At 43.4% G+C, this 20,094-nt stretch overlaps 2 protein-coding genes across 8 annotated transcripts in view; one reads left to right on the top strand and one right to left on the bottom strand.

The window, feature by feature from the left end:
- Window positions 1–9,893, top strand: part of NFRKB (nuclear factor related to kappaB binding protein) — a 47,119-nt gene extending 37,226 nt beyond the window's left edge. For 2 of the 7 annotated variants that reach the window (XM_030331299.1, XM_030331298.1), the window contains exons 25-27: window positions 115–221; window positions 1,039–1,174; window positions 1,290–5,360. In XM_030331299.1, the coding sequence (XP_030187159.1) occupies window positions 115–221; window positions 1,039–1,174; window positions 1,290–1,415 (369 nt within the window). In that variant the 3' untranslated portion in view covers window positions 1,416–5,360. Of the gene's footprint in view, window positions 1–114; window positions 222–1,038; window positions 1,175–1,289; window positions 5,932–6,772 lie in introns of those variants that run through there. The other 5 variants (XR_003972198.1, XR_003972197.1, XR_003972196.1 and 2 more) reach the window with 5 other exon arrangements.
- The window catches only part of TMEM45B (transmembrane protein 45B), a 39,284-nt gene continuing 24,294 nt past the window's right edge, over window positions 5,105–20,094 (bottom strand). The window contains exons 2-6 of the mRNA XM_030331301.2: window positions 10,965–11,161; window positions 8,797–9,003; window positions 7,752–7,936; window positions 7,046–7,191; window positions 5,105–6,004 (exon numbers count right to left, since the gene is read on the bottom strand). Coding sequence (XP_030187161.1) covers window positions 5,896–6,004; window positions 7,046–7,191; window positions 7,752–7,936; window positions 8,797–9,003; window positions 10,965–11,145 — 828 coding nt within the window. The 5' untranslated portion in view covers window positions 11,146–11,161 and the 3' untranslated portion in view covers window positions 5,105–5,895. The remainder of the gene's footprint in view (window positions 6,005–7,045; window positions 7,192–7,751; window positions 7,937–8,796; window positions 9,004–10,964; window positions 11,162–20,094) is intronic.

Here is a 20,094-nt window from a genome sequence, read left to right as displayed (position 1 = left end):
AGCATACAGGAAAAGAGAGTATCTGAGTGCTCACTCCTCAGTTCTATGGCCCTGTACGTGACACTTGGGGGTTTCCTTATCTAGCCTGTAAACCTGATTTCATTTTCTCTTTAGGGGAAGCTGCCTACGCGGATCACAGTTCCTCTCTCTGTTATTAGCCAGCCTATGAAGGGCAAAAGTGTGGTCACGGCCCCCATCATCAAAGGCAACCTTGGAGCCAAGTAAGTGCTGTAGTGATGGGCAGGTGGGGCTTCCAGGTGGCTCCTTGCCACATAGTGGAGAGGCAGCTAGTTTTCCTGGGGCTCTTCTTGAGTATTTCTCCTTTGTTGTGCTCACCAACAGTATTTATTGAACACCTAGTATCAGGTGCCAGGGACACAGAGAAGCGATTAAAACAGACAAAAAGCTGTGCTATCTTCAAGCTTACCTTGTAGGGTGAGGAGAGAAATTATAGAGTAAAATACCCTATGGGGTGGTGGTGTGTACTGTGGAGGAAAAGCAAGGAAGGGGACGACAGAACATTCTGGAATGGGGAGGGCTGGTGACATGGCTCAGATGGCAGTTTCCAGTGTGGGTGTTCGGGAAGGCCTCGCTTTCACATTTGAGCCCCGTGCTGTGGTGTTCTGAGCAGGAGATCTTACTTGGGAAGCTGGCCTTCCTTTGGTCTTGACTTAAACCAGGATAAGGGGCATGATGAAATCAGTCTGATGGTTGGAAGGTGGCTGTTTTGGGGGAGAGTTTCTTGTCTGAAACACACACCTTCCTGGGGTCCTGTCCATTATTTCTGCTGATCGAGATATGGATGTCGGGGTCATTGTATCCAGAGCCCTGGGGGCCTTTGGGCTTGCTCTTTTTTCATGGGAAGCATAGAAGCTAGGAGAAAGGTGGTCTCACCAGCTGGTTTCCTTTTCAGTCTAGAATGCAGGAATTTTCACTGTGCTGCTGACCTTCCTGTTTTCCTTAAACATGCGGCCTCATTCTGGGCCAGAGAGAGCACCCTGCCTGTCATTATGCTTCACTGGTGCTTTCCATTCACAGCCTCGGCGGGTTGGGCCGCAATATCATCCTGACCACCATGCCAGCGGGGACTAAGCTCATTGCCGGCAACAAGCCGGTTAGTTTCCTCACTGCCCAGCAGTTGCAGCAGCTTCAGCAGCAAGGCCAGGCCACACAGGTAAGGTTCCAGGCAAACGGTGGGCTCTACCAGGCCTCTTTTTCTCTTGCTGTTTGCTCTCAGCTGAGGAGCTCGTTTGCAGCCTGTTGACCAGACCGTCTCTCTTTGCAAACAGGTGCGCATCCAGACTGTCCCTGCATCCCATCTTCAACAGGGAACAGCTTCTGGTTCCTCCAAAGCAGTCTCCACTGTTGTTGTGACCACAGCTCCATCTCCTAAACAGGCACCTGAACAGCAGTGATTCAGAGAGAGAAAGATGACGTCCGTGAAAGCACACACCCAGGCTGCCCTTCTGGCTTAAAGGAGGGGAGCAGGGAGGTTGTGTCGTCCTTCTCAGCTTGTCTGTTGAAGGGAAGGCCAGCAGTGGGATGATGGCAACAGTGGCGTGGATTCTGCCACCACACTCCACAGTGGAGCATGCTGAGAAAAGTCCCCTCCAGGCTCCAAGGGCTGTTCCGCTCCGATCCAGGAGAAGTTCCTCTGTTTGGGGATGAAGTCATAGTTGTGCCACACGAGCCATGGTTCTCTCCTGAGAGCCAGACACCGGGGGAAGGCTTACAGCTGCAGAGCGTGCAGACTGTCAGTAAGCCTCGTTCTCGATGTGGATTGTATTTTTTTTTAGCTTCTGGTCTTCTCTGTGACTAGTGGTCTGGATAGGAATTTTATGTCCAGAAATTTTTACGTAACTTATTTTTTTAAAGAACCTGTTGTATGTCTTTATCCAGTGGAAACCTGGGCTTTATAAAGCCCCCACTCCCCACTGCCCCGAACTGATTATTCTCTTGACCAGAATGGGAGAATAGCAGGATTCTCAGTGAGTTGGTGGCTGACTTGAGAGCTGCATGGCAATGGGGAGGCTGTCAGCTGGGTAAGAAACCAAGGGAGCGAGATAAGTGAGATAGCGTGGGTTCCCTGAAATGGGATTAGTTTGGCACTACGTCATAAAGATGAGGTATCAGGATCTTGACTGTGGTCCGTATCTTCATCTGCTGACTTTGTCCTCCTTGTCAGGCCTGTTCACACAGAAGTCCAGAGCCTGTGGACAGGATAGGCAAGTGCCAGCAGACATGCTGCTCTTGCGGCATAGACTTTATTGCAGTTCAGAGATTATATGTTTTGCTTTGCTCCAGGGCAAGAGTCTGCAAACCACAGCCCTGGGGCTGGCTACCCGTTTTTGTAAATAAAGTCTTATTGGAACACAGCCCATGGCCATTTGCTTATGTATTATCCTTGGCTGCTTGCAGTCAGGAGGCAGAACTGAGTAGTTGCCATAGAGTCCAGATGCTCCTCAGGCCTAAAATGTCTCTTATGTCCTCAGGCCCGTTAAGTAAAACTTTGCAGGCTTCTGCTCCAGAGTAGAGGCGGCAAGAGGAGAGAGTGAGTGGGTGTGCCCACTGGGCGGATGAAGCAGCACAGTCACAGGAGAGGTCAGTCGGGGTTTACAAGTCCTTTAATCCTGGCTGCCTCTCATTTCTCAGCCTCCGTCAAGCTGTGGCAGAGCTCAGAACGGTATTTTTAAATGTAGTAAGTAAGTAAAGCACTGGTTGTTAACAATATATGCCTCTTTTGTATGGGAGCAGGGGTTGGATGGCAAGGCTGTTCTGCAGTGTCAGGGCCTCTCTCTCTCGTTTCCAGATTATTAAAGATGTGTCTTTAATCTGGAAGTTCAGTGATGATCTTTTATGGGGTCTGGTGAGGAAGTGGAGTTGAGGGGCAGAAGGTCCCAATGGTGTAGTTTAGAGGGGTTGCAAGGTGGAAGCTGAGTGATCAGGAAGATTGCAGAGAAGGTCAGGGTGGCTTGTGGCTTTTGAGACCTTGCATTTGATTTTTAAAGCAGTTCTGTAAATAGACATCATCACCCATCTTCTAACTTCTCATCTCTGGGAGAAGTGGTGAGTCTGAGTTGAGGTTAAAGAGAAAAAGACATAAATCCAGTCTTCTGATTTTAAGTATCCTTTCTTTTGCCTTCCTAGGGGAGGATGGCTGTATGTCATGCTGAGCTGTGGGGACAGTTGGAGCTAGGGTGGTAAGCCCAAGGTACAGAGAGCTGAGGCGAATTGGCGGAGAGGTGACTGAGCTTTTGCTAGTAGTGGGGGGCCAGCACAGATGTCCCACTGGGAAGGGGGGAGAGGTAGGGACTGCCGTGAAGGAGAAAAATGGCCTTTTAGCCGAGTGGAGGAGAGCATGTCTGTGTTCTCCAGTACTTTGATATTTGCACATCATTGCTTCCTAGAGGCACATTTCACATGAAGAGTCCACGTGACAGTGTCTGAATGAGAAAACGGTAGAAATTTGAGGGATCCTGTCTCAGGTATTTATTGTTGGTTAAAACAAACCCCTTCCGAATTTACTTAACAAAGGATTTCATGAAGGTAGCTCTGGCATTCAGCCCCAGCCCTTCACTGACTTTTCTTTACTGAAGTCACCTGGCTGTGCCTGTCTCTGAGTGCCTGCAGACATTTGTCTGCATGCTTGGGGAACAGGGATGTTTCAGGATGTTAGTGTAGGACTGACTCCCTGGTAAGTACGATTTGGTACTGCCCAGCCTGTCAGTGGAGTACTGAGGAATGGCAAGCCCCAGCTGGAGTTGTTGAAGTGACGTCACCAGCATTTTCATGCTGTGCAATGTGGTTCTGTGCATACAGACCACAGGGGTCTTGTAGAGATGTGGTAGCGATGGTGGCTGTTTTGGGGGGGGAGTAAGTCCAGAAGAACTCATGGCAGCCACTGAGCCTCTGACGCTGAGGTTCAGAGGTTGGTAAAAGTGGTCAGACCACATGTCTAAGACCGGATTCAGTGAATAGCATTGTTTGTGATGGGTTTGTATTGTAAACGCATCTAAGAATGTTTTTCTCCAGGGTTGACCAATTCCATGAAGGTACCCCAAACTGCTGCTGTGAAAGGGATTTTACAGTAAGTTTCAATATTGTATATCTGGTCTTCACACCTCAACTGCTTGCTCTGGAGAAAATACTGCATTTCCTTAGAGTGTGGTGCACTTCCCCCACCCTTCAAACCTAAAATAGAGATCTTTACTATGAAAGTAAAACTGGGAATAGGTTCCTTATACCCACCTCCAGTCTCTAAAGAAAGAATACGTTTTAAATTAATTGCTCATAATAGATCCTTCAGTACTTGTTGAATGAAAGTTTGGTTTCCTAGTTAGCAGGCCAATGAAAGTAGACCCTGAAAGGGGACCACAGGTTCTCTTCTCATTAACTATATTTTCAAGTAGCTCATTCTTAACCTCTGACGTGTGACTTCAGCATTGAAAGGCTGGCTAACCGTGGGAGGTCAGCTTTCACTTAAGTACAGCATTTCTTCCAGAGAGCACCCGGTGCCTTGTGTAAAAGATCTCTACCGCATTTGTGGGAAGTAGCAGGAAGGAAGCCGGCTTCTGAGTCCTGAAGGCTGGCTTCCCAGCTTGGTAGCTGTGTGACCTTTGGCTAATCAACTTCTCTGAAGAACCTAACGTGGCTTCCATTACAGATGGTTGTGTGAATCAGGTGGGATACAGTGCATTTCAGAGTGTGGAAAGTGTTGTGCAAACCAACGGTACTTGGTCTGGAAGACCTTTCAGAGTTGGCCTAGGCCACTTTTATCCGTTTGTAGAACTTTACCAACTCTCTATGTTCCTTTGTGATTTTGTGGCCTTTGTGCATCCTATTCTCTGTGCCTGGAACGTGCTTTTTTTTTTCCTACAGGGCAAACTCCCCATCTTCTCCCCTCCCTTGTAGTTGTACTTACCCCTTAGGGCACCAGTCACCCTGTATGTAAACACTTTCATATCTTCGCCATTAGACTGAATTCCTTGCTGGACAGGGATCTCCTTAATCCTTTCAACCATTTCAGTGCTGGCGCAAAGTAGATGTTTAATAAATATTTGTTGAAGGAAGTTTTTTAAAAAAAAGAAAAAACCAGATCCAGAACCAAGATTAGACTGTCAGGACTTTATATTACTAGTTCAAGAGTCACATCTTTTGCACGATTCTTACGCTTTGCTTTCAGCTGTATTGAAATTCAAGGTCTTCGGCAACCTGCCATTTTTCTACCTCATTATACACACTTCCTGTTAGTGTCTTCTTATTAGAGTTCTTTTGAGGAGCCAGAACATTTGCGTTCCAGCTCTCAGCTGGGCCACTGACTAGCTTTCTGATTAACAAAACAAAACAAAACAAAAAAATACGTTTGGCCCAACGTCGTGACTTATCAGTGATATTACAGTACTCTGGAATATTAATGGTAAATTAGGAAATGTTTAGTAACATTTAAAGTACCAAAGTTTGTGAACTATTTTACTTTAAGAAGTATGTGGTAGAATTGTATCTTTAAAATAAAGTCAGTCTCGTGTATTTACTTTCTGATAAGAAAGTACCTGATTTCTTGAAATTTGAAAAAGAGAGAAGTTATCAAAAGCAGGATGTTCTGCTGGATTCCTATCCCAGACTCATCCCGTGGCCACTTCCTGTTCTCAAACTTTCAGAGTCTTTGATTTCTCTTCATACTGAGACAAAAATAAAGGCTTGCGTCAGTTTTCTTTATGAAGGATACCACAGCAACACAAACTTTAGCCAATTAAATGAGAAAGTGCGAATACATAGAACTGTAAGAGCAGACCAAAGGAAGCATTGAAATGGAGGAGACAAGCTACACCTTTGCACACTCTAGCTGTTTGTGCTCAAAGGGACATGTCCACCCCGCACTGATGACGGGTAGCCTCCTCACTCTTCATCTGAGCCAGTCAGGAGGGCCGTCTGGTAAGTGTGATCTGACTTCAGCTTCTGAATCCCAATGATTTCTCCTCCGCACCTCTTTAACCGAGTCAAATGGCTATAATAGAGCAACAATAAGAAACCATGAAATTAGCCCCCCGAATTCCCTTATTCTCTCAACCAAGGATGTTAAAGTATCTACTGGTTCTTAGCGCATTTTCTTTGTAAGTCCACCAGATGCTGTGGTTGTCTGCATATCTCACTTCTTAGGCAGTGTTCACTGGTAGATAAAGGGACTCATGATTAATAATGTTTAATAGTTAATGTCATAACAGACTAAACCTAGGTCTCCCTAAACACTGCCTCCCAGTGTATGTTTCACCGACCAGGCAGTAGAACTAAAGGAAACTGTGACCTTCTCTTCAGTTTGGTCTGCGTGGAACTGTGTATGTGATGTATATCTGCTTTGGGTAGGTAAATCAGAAACTAGAGGGGCAGCTACAATGACAGAACTAATAGCATATCCTAAAAGTTGCTTGCTCTGCAGTTCAAGACGGTCTGCCATTGACTCATAGGGTGACCTTGATCAAGTTAGTCTTTCAAGCCTTGGTTTCCCCATCTGTAAAATGTTACCGTGTATACTTCATAAAACAATGAGGGTGCAGTGGTGTAATAGACTTGTGCTTCCCACAGTGCCTGGGAGAGTGAGTGCACAGGAATGATCAGCTATCCCAGTAACCTCTGAATAGCCCTCAAAAGGGTACTTGCTGTCATGGCATCGTGTCTGATTGTCACATCTCTGGGGAGGAGGTGGGGCAGATCCAGGAACAAGGGTCTGCGGTCCAGTACCGATGCCTAATTCAGAGGTTTTCCTTTCACCCAACAGCCTTCCAATCTGTCAGAACTGCCTTTGAAACCTGAGTCTGTGAGGTTACTACGACCAGAAAGCCCTTCAGCCTTTCAATGTCTCGCCCATTTGCAGGTATAGACTACCTTGCACAGAACTTGGCAAGTATTTGGCACTCATGAAGTGGTGGAAGTTAGCACTGGTTAGTTATGAAATGTGGGCCACTGGAAATAAAAATGCAGTGCAGTAGATTTTGGGGACAAGGGGTTAGGAGAAAAAAGCTAGACAAAAGTTGTCTTCCTTTGGGCTTACCAGTAAACGAGAGAGTAGTTGATGGCCACAATGCAGAGGGCAGCCATGTAGTGCCAGCAGAAACACATGGTGATGAACATGATGTTTGCTTCATCTTTCTGGTCCCATTCGGGTGCTCCAAACGGTGGGAACAGCACAAACCCGATCTGGTGGGTAGTACAGAGAAGTCGGCCTTAGTTGGTTCTGAGAGGCACAAGCTTACGTCCTTCCCGTGCTGCCCAAGTTTCCATGCATTCCCATTACCTCCTATTTCTCATACCTCCATTAGCATAGAAAAGGCCTTTTTGCATAGGAGAACTGACCTGAGTCAATTCTGGTTTTAGTATGGGCTTATTAAAATGAAATTTCAGGGCCCACATTGCAAGTCAGCAGTTTAGCAAGTGGAGCTTGTAACAAACCATAGAAATGACCCCTGAAAGTACTGCATGTGGAGCCCTGTGAATGGGGTCAGCACCTCCACTGGGGAGGGAAGATGGGGAATTTCTTAATATGCTCGCTCTGTATGCTCCGTGGATTCTGCTTGTCGATCCGTGAGCAAGGTATTAATGGGTAAAATTAAGTCATGGGGCGGACACGGGGAGACCAGTGGCCATCTCAACCCATTCACATGGCATGTCAGTGCTGCCCCTACATGACTTCTCTTGGACAAACTCAGTGGGGCTCCCTGAATCCACACAATGTGAAGCGCACTGTTTTGAAAAATTACCTGCCAGAACCAGGTGCCCTGAAGAATAACAAGAGTGGTTCGGAAAAGTTGCAGCACAATGTTGTCCCGGAGGATCACCTCTAAGAAGATGCTGAAAGTCCCTCCAAACAGTGCACACAGTAGGAGTGAGTGGATGTGCTGGTCCAAGGGTGGTCGGTTATGGACGTGGTAGTAGAAGAGAAAACCTGCACAAAGCCATTTCAGCCATCAGAGATTTGCTGGTTTCTACTCCATTGCTAGAATGCCCTCTTACACCTATCTCAAAGCGAGATTTTTCAGCAGTTACAAAGTCAGTTTATGTGACGTGGGGCAACAGACGCAGATTAGATTTATTTTCTGTATGAAGTGGATATAAGTTGCAAAGGATGTGTCTTAAAATCTCTTAATCCGTGGTAGCTTCAATACAGGATGTGTAGGTGAAAAATGTTGCTGATTGGTGACAAATTGTGTAGGTGTACTTGAAATTCAGTTTTGCCCCGATTCAACCTTTCTTCGTCTCTTCCTGGGGTACAGAAGTGAGGTTGTTGGATTACAAAGTGCCTTCTCATTACTCTGGTTAATATGAGTTATATTGGGAGATCTGTCCTAGCTTCTGGGTGGGTCTCCTGAGGTTTGCAGTGGAGTCCAGGCAAGAACACTCCTGGGTGGGGGGTGGAGTGCAGTGTCTCTTCCCCCGGACAGAGGGAGTTCTCTGGCATTGGTAGCATCCATCCATGTTTTGGAGAGTTCTTACGTGTTTCAGTGTGCATGTGCACTCAGGTACATGAGTGTGATGGGGGAGGGAGCAGGGAGAGGCTGTGTGCAGAGAGCCAGAGACCAGCTAAGAGCCTCAGGTTTTCATGTGCTGTTTTATGGGATATGTCACCTGTATCATCCAGAGCACAGGACCAAGTCCCATTCAGGTTTTTGAAATTCAGAGATTTGGATTTTCTGGGGAAAGTTATTATCTTTGCAGTACTTCTGGTCTTTATATTCTGGTCTGTTACAAACGCAATTTGTCTGTCTCTTACTTTGTTATTTTTTTCCATCCCTACCCCTAAGTTACCTTCAGTGAATACTGCCATAGCCATAACCAATCTGTCCACCCCCAGGGGAACGTGGGTGACGAGATAGGTGAGCATGTCCACGATTCCTGAGACTGCAAAGAACAGATACATGGTGCTGTGCTGCCAGTTCATCAACTTCACCCATTGGTTTTCATGGTACAGGTGGAAGTAGGGCCCATCTGGAACAAACTGCTCTGCCAGGATCCCTGCAGGGAAGTGAGAGTGGAAATTAAGGAGGGAAGTGTAGCTCCGGGGCAGATGGGAAACAAATGCCCCCAAGTCATGAATGAAGTCGAGATGCGAGATGCGGGTGAAAGCCTACTTTGCTCTCTCAGATGCAGCTACTTGAGTATAAAAGAAGGCATTTGCTGAGGAGCCTGTGTAGACCTCTTGCCTTTGTTGTTTCTTTGGGGGTGGGGGTGCAGAGCAAGGAAGCAATAGAAACAGCCACACAGGTCCCCAGGATATTTGTCCAGTGGCTGAGATGAAGGCAAGGCATCATCACTTATGTGAGGATGTGGCTGGTATGTTCATCTCGGGGCTCAGTGAGCAGTGAAAGAAGTCGCGGAAAGGAACAAGTAGGTGGCAAATAATGGAATCTGAGCAGAGACACGCTGGTGATAAAGGTACCTGTGCACGCCTAAGGGGGAGAAGCAGCTGCCAGGTGTGTCTGTGAGGGCTGACTTTAAGTGCATGGTTTTCCTGAGCACAGAGTGAGCACCTTCCTCTAGCTTTCAGTCTCTGTGCCCTAAACACTGGGAGAAGCAGGTGAGGGTCCCTTCACTGCGGTGTCAGGAGACGTAAGCCTTTGAGATGGGGTAGCTCTCAGTTCTTGTCCCTTCTCTGTCTTTTGTTTAGGAAAGCAAAAGATTGGCCTTTATGCCTGGTGCCATAACGTTCCTGGGGCCTCGAATAATTCTCCACGGCCACATTCTGAACCCTGTTCTCCAAACTTTGTTTTGTTTTAAACCCAGCCCCTTCCTGAATTTATGCATGAAGGATCAAGGAATTGGTGTAAACAAGCTGGGAGAAGGGAGGCCCACTGACACTAGAATGGAAGTCCTGTGGCAGCAGGGACTGTTTGGTTCCCCCTTGTAGCCTTAAAACCTGGAGCAGTGAGTTCCTGCACATGGTAGGAGCTCAGGAGACGTTGAGTGACTATTAATTTTCACCCAGCAAAGAGGCCAAATATTTTTCTGGCTCTATTTTCTAGGCAGAGTTGATGCTGTCCTTAGCATTTAAGCCATATAGTTCCTGTCACTTCTCAACTCCAGAAAGATGAGATGCCTGGATGGTGAATGGGAAAATTCAGCTAGACCAGGCAAACCAAGCTAAGCACCTTTGCTCCCTCCAAGAGAAGCTGCTGGTGTTGCTTCTGTTCCTTCTGAGAGACAGCCAAAGTGATTCGTGGCAAAATGCAAGTGCAGAATAAGATCCCTCATTACTCACGTTACTCAGAGTGGATCCTGAGGAAGAACACTTTCTACTATTGGCACTGCTGGCCCTTTTTCATGTGGCCATTAGTGGAGTGGAATGGATGACCAGTCACGGTGGAAGGACGTGAAATTTTGTTGGAATGGGACACAGTAAGGGAAAATCCCTTTCAGACAGCCCTCTGTTGGCTTTTTTGGGGGGTCTCTTCCACTGCCTCTCTTATTAGCCGTCCAACATCAAGTTCCCGTCTTTGTAATTGCTTGAGATTTGGGGTTGGAGGATATGCCAAGGAAGTGGGTGGTAACTACTCTTGAGATTCTAGTGGACAATTGGAAAAAAGATGGTTTTTTTCTAAAGCTAAACTCCATTTAGTACTTTCTTATAATTCATGTACATGAGCTCACTCTAATTTGTTCTGTTTTCTATTTTTATTTGTGTTTTACCTTTCTCATAAAGTATATCTTCTGTTCCTACATCTTATACCTGTGTCCTTCTAGGGCAAAGAATGTAGTTTATTTGGCAGTGTTTCATGGTGTGCTACGATGTAAGGTGCTATTAACTGTTAACATTACAAAGCTCAGTGCACAACAGATACTATAAAATATTTACTGGCCAACTGAATATCCCTGTTTATTATCTGCTGGTGGAAACATCCATTTCACAGGGACCAGAAAATGGGTTCAAGTTCTGCATGTGATGGGGAGACCCCTGGACCAGATAAGCCCCTTCTTACCAATGACTGAAAACAAAGTTCGGATTGCGGCTTCAATGATCTCAAGGCGCTGATGGTAATGAGTCAGTTGGCTGCTTTTCCCCTTTTGGTGGAAGTATATCAGGGGATACTTCACTGACCACCACAGTCCAACTATCAAGAAAAAACTCCCTGGGAGAGCATGGCCCTTAAAGTTTGCCATCAGTGTTCTTGGACACCTAAGAAAATAGGGGACAGCTGTTAGGTAACTGAATGAAGAAAACATAAATGTATATTTTGGCAGGAAACACAGTATGTGATTGAGGATTCCAGATCATAAGCCATGTTAAGAAGGATCCACTCATTCTCATAAAATAAGCCTTCATGTTATGTCATCAAAGTCCTGTCTGCTGAGTGAGTGCGCAAGAGAATACTCCTGGCTCTAAGGCTTTTTTAAAAACATGGGTAAAAGGGGGCTGGCTGGGGGTGGGGAGGAGGGTAGGCAAATATTTACTGATCGCAGGGTGCAAAAGCTTGCCTAAATGTGGAGAGAATTAAAGAAAATTCATCTACATAAGTATTTTTTGCATATCAAAAACATTAAATCAGGAAGACATTTGTAATAGTTACGGTAAATGGCTATTGTGTTAGTCTTTTGCAAATAAGAAAATGGGCAAAAGACATGAATATGCAATTCACAAAATGATACAAATTGATAAATACTGTAATTCCAGATGACTAATGAAGGTATAATATCATTTTCCACCTAATTTGAAAATAATTTGAAGATTTAGAGATTTGAGGGGCACCTGGGTGGCTCAGTTGGTTAAGCGCCCAACTTTGGCTCAGATCATGTTCTCATGATCTCATAGCTCAGAGCCTGGAGACTGCTTCAGGTTCTGTGTCTCCCTCCCTCTCTGCCCCTCTCCTGCTCCTGCTGTGTCTCTCAAAAATAAATAAATGTAAAACAAAAACAAAAAAAATCTAGAGATTTGATGCAGCCTTCTAATATAAGGGAATATGGCCTATATGATTCAAATTTGGTAAAAGTAAAAATGATTATATAGGGACATTCAGTTGACTAAGTGCCCCAACTCTTGACTTTGGCTCAGGTTATGTTCTCATGGTTTGTGAGTTTGAGCCCCAAGTCAGGCTCTGTGCTGAGAACTAAGAGCCTGCTTGGGATTCTCTTGTCTCCTCTCTCTCTGCCCCTCCCCCACCCATATATTTTCTCTCTCTCTCTCTCTTTCCTCCCTCTCTCAAAAATAAATACACTTTAGTAAAAAAAAAAAAATTATATAAACACCACCTTATTCCAAAAAAGATAGCAGTCATGATTTATATTTATCCCATTTACAGTCATGCAGACTATACGATTAAAATGGTAAGTATTGGTTTAAGATGGCAGAGAAGTAGGGGGACCAGGATTTTCCTCAACCCTCAAACACAACAGTATTGAGGTCAGATCACTTGAAACACCCAGGAATTCAATCTGCGGAGTGGCAGAAAGATCTCCTCAGTTGGAGGGAGACAGCTTGGCAGGATCTAGCCTCGAGCTGAAACTCAAAGGTACAAAAATGCCTCACTTTCTCCTTTCTCCAAATGGAGCTGGAAACATGGCTGTGCTCCTGGGGAGGAGGGAGCCAGCCCAGAATGCATAGCGCAGTGTAACGATCTCAGGGGTACACTGGAAGAGAACAGCCCCCTTCCTTGAGTATTGTGGGAAGAGGGTTTATTGCCTCCCCAAGGACAAGAGTTCCTGTAGGTACCAGCCAAAGATCTTTTTTATCAGCAGGGCAGGGTGGCACCACACCAGAACAGGGTCTGCAAAGTGCAGGGCCCCTTAAGACATGGGGTTTTGAATCCCGGCTGAGTGCCTAGGAGGCGTGAGAGACTGGAGCAGGGCAAGCTGACCCCCCAGCTACTCTCGGAGGGCTGCATGAACAGTGTGGTTTGAGACACTCGATCTGGGGAGGAGAAATTGGGGTGTTCCCATTTTTTCCCTATCACCAACACAGTGGGGCTTCAGAGAGCAGCAGAGCCCCCAGTGGAGGGGGGACCTGCTTTTTTTCCTTTCTCTTTCTCTGAACTTAGCTTTACGGTTTTCTCTGGTCTTTTCTCTCAATTTTCTCTTTCTGTGGGATCAGGCTCCCCCCCCCCCCGCCCCCTCCTCGTTTTCTTTTTTCCAGGGTTAAACAGACAAAGCACATCTGGCTGAAGGTCCAAACATTCCACCACTACAAGCAGGGAGGAACTCTGCAGAGGACTGTCCAGTGGAATAGAGCAGCCAAATACACGACAACAGAGTGCATGCACCAAAAACACTTCCTGAAGTGTCAGGTCCTGGATAGGGTATGATCCCTTTTTAAAATAGTACTCTCAGGTGCAAAAAATACATTGCAGCTAAATACAGATAAAAATACATTGCAGCTCAGGCCTATCTCAAGCTTTTAAAATACACAAAAGCCAGAAACTTAGCCAAGATGACAAAATGGAAGAATCCTCCCCAAAAGAAAATTCTGGGAAAGATCACAGAGAATTGCTCTCAAGACAGATATAAACAATATATCTGAACAAGAATTTAGATTAACAGTCATAAGACTAATAGCTGGCCTTGAAAAAAGTATAGGAGACAGCAGAGAAACTCTTGCTGCAGAGATCAAAGACCTGAGAACAGTCACGTTGAAAGTACTATAATTGAGGTGCAAAATAAACTAGACACAGTGACAGCAAGGATGGAAGAAGCAGAACAGAGAATAGGTGAAATAGAAGATAAAATTATGGGAAATGATGAAGTGAAAAAAAGAGGGAAAGGAAATTACTGGATCAAAAGGGGGGAAATTAGAGAACTAAGTGATTACATGAAATGAAACCATATCTGTGTCATAGAAGTTCCAGAAGAGGAAGAGCAAGAGAAAGTGGCAGAAGGTTTATTTGAACAAATTATAGCTGAGAACTTCCCTAATCTGGGAAAGGAAGCAGGCATTCAAGTCCAAGAGACACAAAGTACTCCCTTCAAAATCAACAAAAACAGATCAACACCACAACGTATCATAGTGAAACTGGCAAAATACAAAGAGAATTCTGAAAGCAGCTAGGGACAAATGGTCCTTAACCTGTAAGGGTAATAGTATATCTTTCCACTGAAACTTGGCAGGCCAGAAAGGAGTGGCAGGAAATATTCAATATGCTGAATAGGAAAAATATGCAGCCAAGAATCCTTTATCCAGCAAGGCTGTCATTCAGAATAGAAGGAGAGATTAAGACAAAAACTAAAGCAATTCATGACCACTAAACCAGCCCTGCAAGAGATCGTAAGGGGACTCTCTGAATGGAAAGCAGCAAAGACTACAAAAGATCAGAAACATCACCACAAACACAAAACCTACAGATAACACAATGGCACTAAATTCATATCTTTCAATAATCACTCTGAAAGTAAATGGACTAAATGCCTCAATCAAAAGACATAGGGTATCAGAATGGATAAACAAACAAGATCCATCTATATGCTGCCTACAAGAGACTCATTTTAGACCTCAGGACACCTGCAGGTTGAAAGTAAGGGGATGGAGAACCACCTATCATGCTAATGGACGTCAAAAGAAAGCCATAGTAGCCATACTTACATCAGACAAACTAGATTTTAAAACCAAGACAATAACAAGAGATAAAGAAGGGCATTATATCATTAAAGCGTCTATCCATCAAGAAGAGCTAACAATCATAAATATGCCCCAACATGAAAGAACCCAAATATATAAATCAATTAATCACAAACATAAGCAAACTTACTGATAATGTAATTATACTTACACTTACAACAATGGACAGATTAGGTAGAAAATCAATAAGGAAGCAATGGTTCTGAATAACACATTGGACCAGATGGACTTAACAGATATATTCAAAACTTTTCATCCTAAAGCAGCAGAATACATATTCTTGAGTGGACATGGAACATTCTCCAAATAGATCACATACTGGTCACAAAACAGCCCAAGTACACAAAGATTGAGATCATACCATGCATATTTTCAGATCACAACGCTATGTAACTTGAAATCAACCACAAGGAAAAATTTGGAAATATCCCAAATACATGGAGGTTAAAGAACATTCTACTAAAGAATAAATGGGTTAATCAGGAAATTAAAGAAGAAATTAAAAAATACATGGATGCAAATGAAAATGAAAACACGACAGTCCAAACCCTTTGAAATGCAGCAAAGGCAGTCCTAAGAGGAAAATACATTGCAGCTCAGGCCTATCTCAAGAAACAAGAAAGATCCCAAATACACAATCTAACCTCACACCTAAAGGACCCCAAAATTCAGCAGCAAATAAACCCAAAACCAGTAGAAGAAGGGAAACTGTAAAGATTACATCATAAATAAATGACATAGAATCCAAAACAAACAAAGAGTAGAACAGATAAATGAATCTAAGAGCTGGTTTTTTGAAAGAATAAGCAAAATTGATAAACCTACACCCAGATTTCTCAAAAACTAAAGAGAGAGGACCCAAATAGATAAAAAAAAAAGGAAGAGGAGAGATCACAACACCACAGAAATACAAACAATTATTAGAGAATACTATGAAAAATTTTATGCCAAATTGGACAATCAGGAAGAAATGGACAAATTCCTAGATACACACTACCAAAACTCAAGTCGAAAGAAATAAAAATTTGAACAGACCCATAACCAGGGAAGAAATTGAATCAGTTATCAAAAATCTCCCAATAAATAAGAGTCCTGGGTCAGATGGCTTCCCAGGGGGAATTCTACCAGACATTCAAAGCAGAGTTAATACCTATTCTGCTCAAACTGTTCCAAAAAATAGAAATGGAAGGAAAGCTTCCAGACTCATTCTATGAAGCCAGTATTTCCTTGATTCCAAAACCAGATAAAGACCCTACTAAAAAGGAGAATTGGAGGCCAATATCCCTGATGAATCTGGAGGCAAAAATTCTCAACAAAAAACACTGTTGAATCAAATTCAACAGTACAATAAAAGAATTATTCACCATGATCAAGTGAGATTCATTTCTGGGATGCAGGGCTGGTTCAGTATTTGCAAATCAATCAACATGATATGCAACATTAATAGAAGAAAGGATAAGAACCATATGATCCTGGGGGTGCCTGGGTGGCTCAGTTAAGTGGCTGACTCTTGATTTCAGCTCAGGTCATGATTTCATGGTTCATGAGTTTGAGCTCCATGTTGGGCTCTGCACTCACTGCATGGAGTCTGTTTCTGATCTTCAGATATTCTGTCTCCCTATTTCTAGCCTTCCCCTGCTTCTTCTCTTTCTGTTTCTCTCTCTGTCTTTCCCTCTCTCTCTCTCTCAAAAATAAGCATTAAAATATTTAAAAAATAAGAACCATATGATCCTATCAATAGATACAGAAAAAGCATTTGACAAAATACAGCATCCTTAATAAAAGCCCTCAAGTGAGTCGGGATAGAAGGAACATACCCTAACATCATAAAAGCCATATTTGAAAGGCCCACAGCTAATATCATACTCAATTAAGAAAAACTGAGAGCTTTCCCCCTGAGATCAGGAACACGACAGGGATGTCCACTCTCCCCACTGTTGTTCAACATTGTGTTGGAAGTCCTAGCTTCAACAACCAGACAACAAAACGAAATTAAAAAAGGCAGCCAAATTGGCAAAGAAGAAGTCAAACTTTCACTCTTCATAGATGACATGATACTCTACATGGAAAACCTGAAAGACTCCACTAAAAAACTGCTAGAGCTGATGCATGAATTCAGCAAAGTCACAGGATATAAAGTCAATGTACAGAAATCAGTTGCATTTTTACACACCAACAATGAAACAACAGAAAAAGATATCAAGGAATAGATCCCATTTACAATTGCACCCAAACCCATAAGACATCTAGGAATAAACCTAACCAAAGAGGTTAAAGATCTGTACACTGAAAACTATAGAAAGCTTATGAAAGAAATTGAAGAAGACACAAAGAAATGGATAAACATTCCATGCTCATGGATTTCAAGAACAAATATTGTCAAAATGTCGATATTACCCAAAGCAATCTATACATGCAATGCAATCCCTATCAAAATAGCACCAGCATTCTCCACAGAACTAGAACAATTCTAAAATTTGTATGGAACCAGAAAAGATCCCAAATATCTGAAGTAATATTAAAAAAGAAAACCAAAGCTGGAGGCATCACAATCCCAGACTATAACCTGTATTACAAACCTGTAATCATCAAGACAGTTATGGTATTGGCAGAAAAACAGACACATCGATCAATGGAATAGAATAGAGAACCCAGAAATGGACCCACAATATATGGTCAACTAATGTCGACAAAGCAGGAAAAAGTATCCAATGGATAAAAGACAGTCTCTTCAGCAAATGGTGCTAGGAGAACTGGACAGTAACATGCAGAAGAATGAAACTGGACCACTTTCTTACACCATACACAAAAATAAATTCAACATGGATGAAAGACATAAATGTGAGACAGGAAACCATCAAAACCCTAGAGAAGAAAACAGGCAGCAACCTCTTTGACCTTGGCTGTAGCAACTTCTTACTTGACATGTCTCCAGAGACAAGGAAAATAAAAGCAAAAATGAACTATTGGGACCTCATCAAGATAAAAAGCTTCTGGGGGCATCTGGGTGGCTTAGTTGGTTAAGTGTCCAACTTTGGCTCAGGTCATGATCTCATGGTTTGTGGGTTTGAGCCCTGCATCAGGCTCTGTGCTGACAGCTGGGCGCCTGGAGCCTGCTTCGGGTTCTGGGTCTCCCTCTCTCTCTGTCCCTCCCCAACTCATGCTATGTCTCTCAAAAATAAATAAACATTAAAAAAATAAAAAAAAAAGCTTCTGCACAGCAAAGAATATCAGTGAAACTAAAAGGCAACCAATGGAATGGGAGAAGATATTTGCAAATGCCATATTAGATAAAAGGTTAGTATCCCAAATCTATAATGGAATTCACAAATTTGGGGCGCCCGGGCAGCTCAGTCAGTTAAGCGTATGACTTTTGATTTTGGCTCAGGTTATCGTCTCATGGTTCATGGGGTTGAGCCCTGCATTGGTCTCTGCACTGACAGCTTGGAGCCTGCTTGGGATTCTCTCTCTCCCTCTCTCTGCCCCTCCCCTGCTCACTCTCTCTATCTATATCTGTGTCTCAAAATAAATAAACATTTATTTAAGAACTTACCAAACTCAACATCCAAGAAACAAATAATCCAGTGAAAAAATGGGCAGAAGACATGAATAGACACTTTTCAAAGAAGGCATCCAGATGGCAAACAGACACATGAAAATATGCTCATTGTTCATCATCAGGGAAATGCAAATCAAAACCACAAATGAAATACATCTCACACCGGTCAGAATGGCTAAAATTAACAACAGATGTTGGCGAGGATGTTGAGAAAGGGGAACCCTATTGCTCTGTTGGTGAGAATGTAAACTGGTGCAACCACCAGTGTGGAGATTCCTCAAAAAATTAACAGTAAAACTACCCTATGGCCCAGCAATTGCACTACTAGGAATTTATCCAAAGGATACAAAAATGCTGATTCAAAGGGGCACATGCACCCCAATGTTTATAGCAATGCTATCAACAATAGCCAAATTATGGAAAGAGCCCACTGTCCATCAACTGATGAATGGCTTAAGAAGATGTTATGTAAATATACATATATACAATGGAATACTACTCACTGATGAAAAAGAATGAAACCTTGCCATTTGCAACAATGTGGATGGAGCTGGAGGGTATTATGCTAAGTGAAATAAGTCAATCGGAGGAAGACAAATATCATATGATTTCACTCATATGTGGAATTTGAGAAACTTAACAGATGAACATAGGGGAAGGGAAGGAAAATAAGATAAAAACAGAGAGGGAGGCAAACCATAAAGGACTTTAATACAGAGAACAAACTGAGGGTTGATGGGGGGAGTGCCGGGGGTGGGTTAAATGGGTTATTAGCATTAAGGAGGGAACTTTTCAGGTTGAGCACTGGATGTTGCATGTAAGAGATGAATCACTGGGTTCTACTCCTGAAGCCAAGAGTACACTGTCTGTTAAGTAACTTGAAAATAAAGAAAATAATAATAAAAAACAAAACAACAACAAAAGATAAGTGTTAGCTAGAACTGATTCAGAAGGAAAATGATTCTAATCCTGGGGGACCTGGGTGGTGACCTAAAGAATGTGTAAAGTGGGAGAAAAACAGCAGGTGATGGTGATTAGAACATATCTGCTAGGAACATAAAGATGGTCTGCACATGCTATTCCAGCCCTGGCCATCAGGGACATCTACCCCTCTATCAGTGGTACATGGTTAGGGCTATTTCACATCTGATACATTTACAGCTGAGGTCTCCACCCTTCACCAAGAACTTTCACAAGTTTTAAAAAAACTTTATAGTTAAAAAAAAAATCAAATTGCATTTAAAATTCTTAAAATGAAAAGCAGCAGCCCCATGTCCCATCCCTCCTCACCCACTAGTGAAACCACTTTAAACCCTTCCCACTGTTTCTTCTGGTACTTACTTCCACAATTCTCATTCATTTGTGCATGCTGCCATTTGTTATTATATCGTTGTCAGGCGTTATCCACCAACTTCCTGGAGCTCTCTTATAACCTCTCCCTCCTCTTCAACCAGTCATGTTCACAGTAGTTACATTGTGTTCATTTGCTTAAATCATTAGTTTCATTATTATGGCTCTGTAGATCCAAAGTCCTTACCAGAGCTGATAAATCCTACATGATCCTGAGCTATCTCTTTGACCTCTCTCCTACCCCTTCAGCGTGCAACACAGGGTCCCTTCCATTGCCTTCCATTTCCAAGTACAGACCCCCTCCTGCTTCTGGGCCTGGGCTGTCTGTTCTTTCTAGTGGTTCCCCACAGAGAGCCAACAGGTCTTTCCTTCATTTTCTTCAGGTATCTGTTCAAATGTTACTTTATTCCCTGACTACTTTGTGAAAAGTAGCAGGCATGTCCCACTTTCCAATCCAGGTATACTACTGCTTCTCCTCCTACTTTTCCTTCTCTCTCTCCTCCTTCTTCTTCTCCTCCACTTCCTCCTCATCCTCGTCCTCTTCCTCCTCCTCTTCCCTCTTTTTTTTTTTTTTAAGAATTCATTGTATGTTTATTAT

This window comes from Lynx canadensis, chromosome D1 (genome assembly GCF_007474595.2).
Source record: "Lynx canadensis isolate LIC74 chromosome D1, mLynCan4.pri.v2, whole genome shotgun sequence".
In the NCBI taxonomy this organism is placed as follows: domain Eukaryota; kingdom Metazoa; phylum Chordata; class Mammalia; order Carnivora; family Felidae; genus Lynx; species Lynx canadensis.
This window is presented reverse-complemented; position numbering and strand designations above follow the sequence as displayed.